This window comes from Topomyia yanbarensis, chromosome 3, assembly GCF_030247195.1.
Source record: "Topomyia yanbarensis strain Yona2022 chromosome 3, ASM3024719v1, whole genome shotgun sequence".
Classification (NCBI taxonomy): Eukaryota; Metazoa; Arthropoda; class Insecta; order Diptera; family Culicidae; genus Topomyia; species Topomyia yanbarensis.
In genome coordinates this window covers 289365180-289373270 of record NC_080672.1, presented here as the reverse complement: position 1 = coordinate 289373270, position 8091 = coordinate 289365180, and the positions used below count along the sequence as shown (strand labels likewise).

The 8091-nt window shown below is 38.4% G+C and overlaps 1 protein-coding gene across 3 annotated transcripts in view; it reads right to left on the bottom strand.

Annotated features, from left to right (window-relative positions):
* Window positions 1–1197: 1197 nt before the first annotated feature.
* The window catches only part of LOC131694266 (polypeptide N-acetylgalactosaminyltransferase 1), a 59166-nt gene continuing 52272 nt past the window's right edge, over window positions 1198–8091 (bottom strand). For all 3 annotated transcript variants that reach the window (XM_058982840.1, XM_058982838.1, XM_058982839.1), the window contains 3 exons: window positions 7772–8082; window positions 7590–7695; window positions 1198–7481 (listed from right to left, as the gene is read on the bottom strand). In XM_058982840.1, coding sequence (XP_058838823.1) covers window positions 6963–7481; window positions 7590–7695; window positions 7772–8082 — 936 coding nt within the window. In that variant the 3' untranslated portion in view covers window positions 1198–6962. The remainder of the gene's footprint in view (window positions 7482–7589; window positions 7696–7771; window positions 8083–8091) is intronic.

Below are 8091 nucleotides of genomic sequence, written 5' to 3'. Positions count from 1 at the left end.
GTGTTCCACGAAGCTCAAAACAATCGGCTTTCCAAATTTGAGAACCGTCGATTTGCTTTTTTGTCAGTTTATAAACTCTAGTGTCGCAAAAAGCAACGCGGTACTAGCACTGAGTGCCGTAACTCTCAAGTTGTGGTGTGCAAAGCAGTACACAGCGCACTGCATAATTTAAATATATCTGTCGGCTACTGCTATCGTCTCCGCTCCGACGTTCGACCAGAGAATGAGCTCGCCCGAGAAATGCTGAAAGTAATATATCCGAGGATGATGTCATCAGCAAAATCAATACAGCCAATCAGAGCCATGGAAAGGAGACATCCATCCCAGCGGTAGCAGTGATCAAATGCAGCACCCATCGCAGCGCACAGAGGAGTAACTGGGGTCAAATCCTGGTCAAAATTATTTGTTGTTGCTATTGCTTTTATTATGCCTTAATACGAACAAAACATAGACAATAACAAGTTTTTGGAATAATTTGGCATCTATCCACCTACCAGTGCAGAGGTCAATTTTCTACATCCTTTCGAATACTAGTAATTTCGAGGTGATCTTTGTGAATACATTTGTTTTTCCAGTTGCACAAACAGTTGATCAGTGGAAAGGGGAGAAGAAAAGGGACGCTTAAGTATATTTTCATAGAGATACATTTTGAAAAACATAGTATTTGGCCCTACTGCATTTCGGTGTACCTCTAATTACTAAAAATTTAAATATTTTCAAATCGCTTGGAATTTGTTGATCGAACAAGATCGGAAGGTTGAAGGCTTCAGCGTGAAAAAAAATCAATTTTTTGCGATTTTTTTAGAACTTTCAGTGAAGCGAATTACCCAAAACTTTTGTGCATTATAATGTATCGTTTCAATAACATTCTGTAATTTTTTCATGCTAAAAAAAACGACTCGGTCACGACGGTTTATGTAGAACATCTCTGAAAAAAAAACACGATTTGCGGTGTTACCTGCCATTCGAAAACTACTTAACCGATTTACTTCAAATTTTACAAACACATTCTATGTAAATTTTTCGATTAAGGGGGTTTTTTATTCATAAAATGGCACAACTTTTTTCACGCTAAAGCCCAACCCCCCACCCCTTAAGCATTGTTGTTAAATATGAGTAAATCGAAAAAACCAAGCGTGTTGAAAACGGTCATAAGGATTTCTTTTCCGCTCTTATCAATGTTTCGTGTTTCGTAAGTAAAGTTATAAACAAATAAATTTATTAACAAAAATATGTTTTCACGTTTTCATTTGCTTTGCCATTAGATCCGAACACATCAATAAAAATACCTATACACTTTCCGTGGTGGTAGTAAAAGTCTTCATCTGATTTTTTTTTCTCGTAGTCATCTATCGCAACCTGTTTTGCAAAAAATATCTGTCGCAAAATGCAAGTGAAAAGTCTTCCCACCTAATCATTTCTTTTATTCATACTCGGCCTTATTCTGCGCGGCGTGTGACGGCTAAACTCACCTCACATTATGTGACTTTTCTCACCCGATTCTGAGAGTCGACTCGGGTGAGGTGAGATTCCCCATTGCGGTTAAATGGGCGTCTCACGTCACCCGAAGTGGATCTTCAGAATTGGGTGAGAAAAGTCACGTAGAGTGAGGTGAGATTAGTCGTCTCACGTCACACGCCGCGCAGAATAGGGCCGACTGTCTGTTGGTGTAGGAAGAATTTAGTTGTAGGAAAGATTTTAGTTGACAGAGATTAAATTACCTGTGTTCAAAACATGTTGTTCCTAATACTAAAGACAGGTGGAAAATTAAATATCTTTACTCGAAAGTGGTATTGTATACTGACCGTTAAATTAACGTATTGGCTAACAATTCGGTTCTTTAGTTACGTTATAAACTTTGATTAGACTAAACGTATTTCTGCTAGCTAACAAGAAAGGAAATTTTGAGCAATTAAAGTTAACTTTAAAAAGTTACGCATTATTGACCAGTACTATTCGGGTGATGTTTATGTTCCGTGTGATAATATAGCACTAAGTGAGGTTGTTAGGGGAGGAGAGAAAAAATTAAAAAGGAGTTCTAACTTATTTACTAATTATGATGGTTCCAGTTGTCTTACGATTTTGTGGCACTTTTGATAACAATAAACTACGGATAAGTATACACAATAATACGTAATATACAGCAGAAGTTAAAATTAATTCGGTTTAGTCAGTTCAACACTTTTTTTAAATGGGCGAAATTTACCACGGTTCATAAAGAAGAGTGTCCAAAACCTACAAATGAATGTTTCGAATCGCAATAAACTAATGTCGTTTTACTCGACCTGCAAACTGGGTTAGGTTCCAACCTCAACCGCTGTCAATGTACACACACTTAGTTGAGCTCGGCAATTTTTCCGTACAGCCGTGTTTATACTGATATCTCGGAAAAATGTTATTAGTTTGCTGATTTTCAGCGAAATATTTCCCGAGTTTCAGCAAAGAATTAAGACTTTTACTGAGATCTCAACAAAAACTAATTTTGCCGAGTGCTGTTCAAATCTCGATAAAAGTTGCAAAAAATGCTTAGATTCGGCCAAAAAAATAAGCGTGCGCACATTTTGTAGGCAGTCGGGGTAACTAATGACGCTGAATCCCTCTAGATAAAGACTCGACACGTCTATCGTTTGTTTACCATTTATCTGTCAGTGTCATTCTAATCGAGCAGAAGACTTGTCAAATGTTGCAATCTGATGAATGAATTTTGGAAAGTATTGTGATAGTGTGTTAAAATATTTTGAATAAATTTCTGAATCGAATCTCTAAGGCAAGGTAAAACATATAACTTATCATTACGGTGCCTTCCAAAAATGGCTTCAACCATTGCAGCTATCCGTAATGTTGTAATTTTCTGGTAAACCACAGACACCCAAAACTTCACACAGCAATTCATGATGAAAAAATTATCGACGTTGCCATCACAGACTAACAGACATAACGCTATAAGGGAATTCCCTCAAAAAACATCGATCCGACAATTTTCCCAGAACACTAGCTCCACCTTTTGTTCACAGTCCCAAACACTCATTTACTGTTGGGTTACCCCTAGGTTTGGGAAAAAAATTTCACTTGTGGTCTATCCTCCATATGCTTGTTCATATGTCAGTGGCGCCATAATTTCAAATGTGGCCACAGTTCCAACTAGATATATATTTGGCCGTCAAAGCGGGCGATGGTTTGTTTTTGAGTGTTATGTCTGTTAGTCCGTCTTGTCACTCTGCGGTAACTGTAGTGCAATGTGGTTGATACTAATGTGTGGCAATGCTATTGCTCTCTCGCTCGATCTCTTTAAAGCACGTGAAGAGCAGATATATGGAAAATATATGAAGTTGAACTTTATTACGTAATAAATTTACAGAAACTGAGCGAGAAAGCAATACAGCATTGCCACACCTCAGTATCCAGTACATTGACTGTAGTATACGAGTCAACTGAAGTTAACGCTGTGACAGTGGTGCTAGTTTTCAGAAAATAATGTTGCCAAACCATTTTATTTAGTTGGGATAAGGTGGTGAGTCTTTATTCAGTAATTCAGCGTCTTTAGGGGTAACAACCTGATTAAGTTTCGCCGTAAGCAAAACAACATATCGTACTCATTTTGATTCTACGCAATTGGGTTATTATGGTAAAGGCCTTTTTCACTTTTTGTAGGAAAACTGATAAAAATAATTACAAAAAATTGAATTAATGGGGCTACACTTTGCATTTAACCACCTTGATCTCTATCGTTTTGCTAGGTTAATTGTAAAAAATGCCAACCCAACGCGCGAAACAGTTTATTCTTTTCTTTTTTTCATATATCTGTCATTTTGCCACAAGAAAACCCATTGCATTTTTTTCTCTAGCAGTAACAATTACTAATGTTATTCAAGCTGTTATTAGTTATAAGAAATAACAATAATAGATTTGGAGAAAACCCGGTGTGCATCGATCGCGTAAAACGGGATTTTCGCAAGAAAAACATTGGAGCGATTACTTCGATTGTGATACGTGAAAAAATAAGAAAACGATCACGAAAAAGGTAACACGATTTATACTGCAAAAAGAATTTATTTTGTATTTCACACCAAATTGAACTACCACACAACTGTGCAAGTTCCTCGAGAGTGCAATAAAGTTCACCTTCGCGTCGGATCTTTTCACAATTTTCGACATTTCTTGGTTTATAAAAAATGCACCAGAGATTTACAAGCGATCCAACGTGAACGTGCACTTTTAGACCACCTTGGAGGGTGCACATTTCTGCGATAGTCTAATTTGATGTGAAATACACAATATAATTTCGAACATGATATGGAGCGTACATCGATCAATGATGCATTCAATCTGGATTTTTTTTAAAAATGGGCGTAAAACCAAATCCGAAAATATGTACTGCTAGTATAACCCTTTTCAAAAAAGTGTTGAGTTATTTTTGAACACTTAACTATCTAGTGTTTTAGTGTTGGCAACTTTTTTCGGTTGGTTCTGTTTTCATAAGTACATTGCGGTTTGGGACGATCGGTGGAAGTATTGCCGTCCGAGTGTAAAATCCTTATATCTATTCAATGAGCGATAAAACTCAGAGGATTCATCGTCGTCATTTCTACAAAGTCCCCTCATCTCCCCATTCTACGAAAACGAGTAGTAGAAGTAGCTTTCCTATGACAGTCCGAATATTCAATCTCGTTTTAATTCTCACATGCAGCGATTTTCATTTTTCATTTTATTTTTTCATAAAAAAGAAATTGAAGCGATGAGCATCATACAATACAACTAAAAGATAGTAAACACGGGAAACATGCACACCTATAATGAATCAGTCTTTGAACACCATGGCTAGCTCAAAAATTCACAGAAATTAGCAGCGACAAAAATATAGTGTCACTGCTCCCTAATTCATTTTAGCTTCTCTATTCATCTCACCCATTTGAACACATTAGTTAGAGTAGTATCTGATATCCCTATTCAACGCATTAGCTCAAATGGTAGGATGAATAAGGGTACGTTGTACTCGTCTTTTCGCTTCGCTCAAGCGCGAGAATTTCACATTTTCCAGGCAAAACATTTAACTGTACTGCTTTTTAGCACGTAGCAAAGATGATGATACTTATGTAAGCGCAATCCAGTAACTCTAAGTCGAGTTATCAACGTCATTTGGGTCATTTGGCATAGCATAACGGATATTTGGCATAATTTTGAGAAGGTATTACACTGGCCATTTGCCATTTGTTTATCTACAGGGAAACCAGCATGGTTTTAGACTATGCGCGAAATAAGGTGTTGCAGCATAATTTTGAGCCGTGCTACTGCTGACGGTCCAAAATAAATTAGTTTTTTCTTCTTCACGACTTAATAAATAACATTAACGCCCAATGTGATTACGCCATATCACTCCAAGTCACGTGTTGTCCAACATCTCTGTTGCTACATTGGACTTACATGAATTAGTGTAAGCCCCTATGTTTGAGTAATCCGGGCAAGCGAGTGGATCACAAGTTTTTTTGCGAGGGGCCGTCGGCTTCCTTCAGCGCATCGGCGGCCTCCTCGCTTCGGCCTCGGTTATGCGGCAAAACCACATTACACATGAGCTAAATTTGGTGCAAGTACTCCTGCGGGAATAGCAATCGACTCAGGGGTGGGCCGATTAAATTTTCAAAAATTTATTACTTTTTTAGAGCAGTCGTCTGTTTGCCGAATGGCCTTCAGTGAGATCACTTAGCAAAATTATGGCCAATGTCCGTTATGCCAAATGACCGTTTTTCAGAAGCTAAAAATAATTATACCAAATGTCCGTTATGCCAAATAACCTGCTAAATGATCACTTCTCAAAATTATGCCAGATGTGCGTTAAGTCAAATGACCTGCAGGATGATCACTTCTCAAAATTATGCCAAATGTTAAAATTATGTTAAACGTCCATTATGCCAAATGACTTTGTCAAATGGCCAACTCCCTAATCAAAACGACACACTCATGAAATACCAATCGTTCTGTTGCAATATTACTGGATTGTTGTTCAAATTGGCGCGATAGCTGACGACATGTCAGTATGGAAAGCACATAACAGAAACTTTTTAAAATAAATGTAGTTCTAGTCAATTAACTTGGACGCAGATAAATTTAACGATTCAAAATAATAAAATGCAATCAAGATGTGGGATGTAATTTGCAAAACCAAACGCTATGAGAATAAACTAATCAATCCCAGCTATGTGTACGAATAAAAAAGTACCAGTTGACGCTGGATAGCACTGAATTGCTTTTCTGCTATTAGCACAGTTACACAATAAAAGTCAAAAGTTGTGAGTAAATTTAAGCCTACATGCATGACCAATAATTCAGTCACAACAAGCTTTTTTCTTCATTGCTGATTACAGCGTGCAAGTCAACAGACGTGAGATTGCAGCTGTGAAAATGACGGGGAGTTTACATTGGAACCATAACGGCAATATTCTATCCGATAATCACACATTTACCAACTTTTTTCCCTGCTTTCGCACATGTTTGTTACGCTTTGCCACTATTATCACATTAGTTGTTATTATCTCGTTCACTCTCGATTTCATTATTCACATTTGCTTCGCTTTTTCGCGATTTTCATTTACTTTACATATATTTGTTTATTTCCATAATATGTCACGTCATTTAAAGAGGAGGGAATGAAGAAGGTTATCTTGCCACCTAATGCTGAGAAAGTACCTTCACGCTTTTTTGTTTTCATTCTTTTTGAGAATCACGTTTCCGTTGTTTTACTAACTAATGCCTAGCTAAACTAGCTTTCTACTATAGAATATTGCGTCATACACATAATTATACTCTGGATCGGTGTCTCTTCATCATAAAACATCTTGTAGTAGAATTGCTTACAGACGATCTGTAAGCGAGGTAATGTTTGTCCCGCTCGTTAAATAGCGTAAATATACAGACCCATGCTTATCTCTCCCCTAGTGTACTACGCTGGCTGACTACTCTGGAGCATACTAACGCTGAAACTCCCATTTTTGTGTACGAACCCTCGCTAGGCAGGGCGTAACGTGGACATAACTTTTCGTGGACAAATCGCTACTATCCAAGCACAGTCCCGACGGAACGTGCATCAGTTGCTGATGCTCAGTTATCTGCCACGTATCATCAATGTCCTCATCGTCCACACAAGGAATCATTACCACATACCTGTTATCGGATTTGTTGTCCTGAACAGTCGCACAACTGCGTTCCGTTCGAAGGACGCCCCGTTTCGTTAGGGACATCAACTGTGAAGCAGTTACCTCTGTACGGAAGCATGTGTATATGCCCAAGTTCCAGGGTTTGTCGGCGTTCTGTTGGAGGGTATCGAGACAAAGATTTTCCGCCGACGACACTCTACCATAAGCTAGAACATTTTTTGTAGGAATAAACTTTTCCGGGTACACGTTCTTCATGTACCAGTCGAAACTCTTGCAGCGGAGTTTTTCGCGCAACACTCTTCGATGGGTTACATCTCCTACCTCGGGGTGGTCCTGGAAACAAGAATTTTACATAAATTTGAAGTTGATTGAAACTTGATTCTAAACATGGACATCGATGTACTCCTAACGAAACTAAAGGAATTATTTAACTCAGCTTACCTTTAAGTCCGGCCTGTTCAGAAACAGCAAGTCTATGTAATCATCCATCCAGACAACAGCCATTCGAACTGTGTTGATCCCATGAGTATCACGATCATTCGGAAATCTGCAAAACATATCATAAGTGTCAGCTATTGTGTGAAAAATTAACGAACTTTTGCACATACAACAACGATACTTACGAGTAAGGGTGAAAATCTCTGAAGATGTGCCCAATTCGCGAGCAAGGTATCGTTTCCAGCGTACCGCCACACTGCCACACTCGGAAGGACATTTCCAAATTTTCTCCACCCCATCCATCCATCTGCTCATCGTAACTTCCAATCTCCCAGAAGTAGTCTCGCGATATGGCAAACAATCCCCCTGCCATTGTTGGACTGAAAGTAGGACAAATTGCAAGATCCTTCTCGGAACACTCTAGCTTTTGTCGTTCCTTTTCTCGTTTTGTCACATCATGCCAATCAAAGTGACCATCCCAGGTGAAGCCTCCAATCTGTTTGAA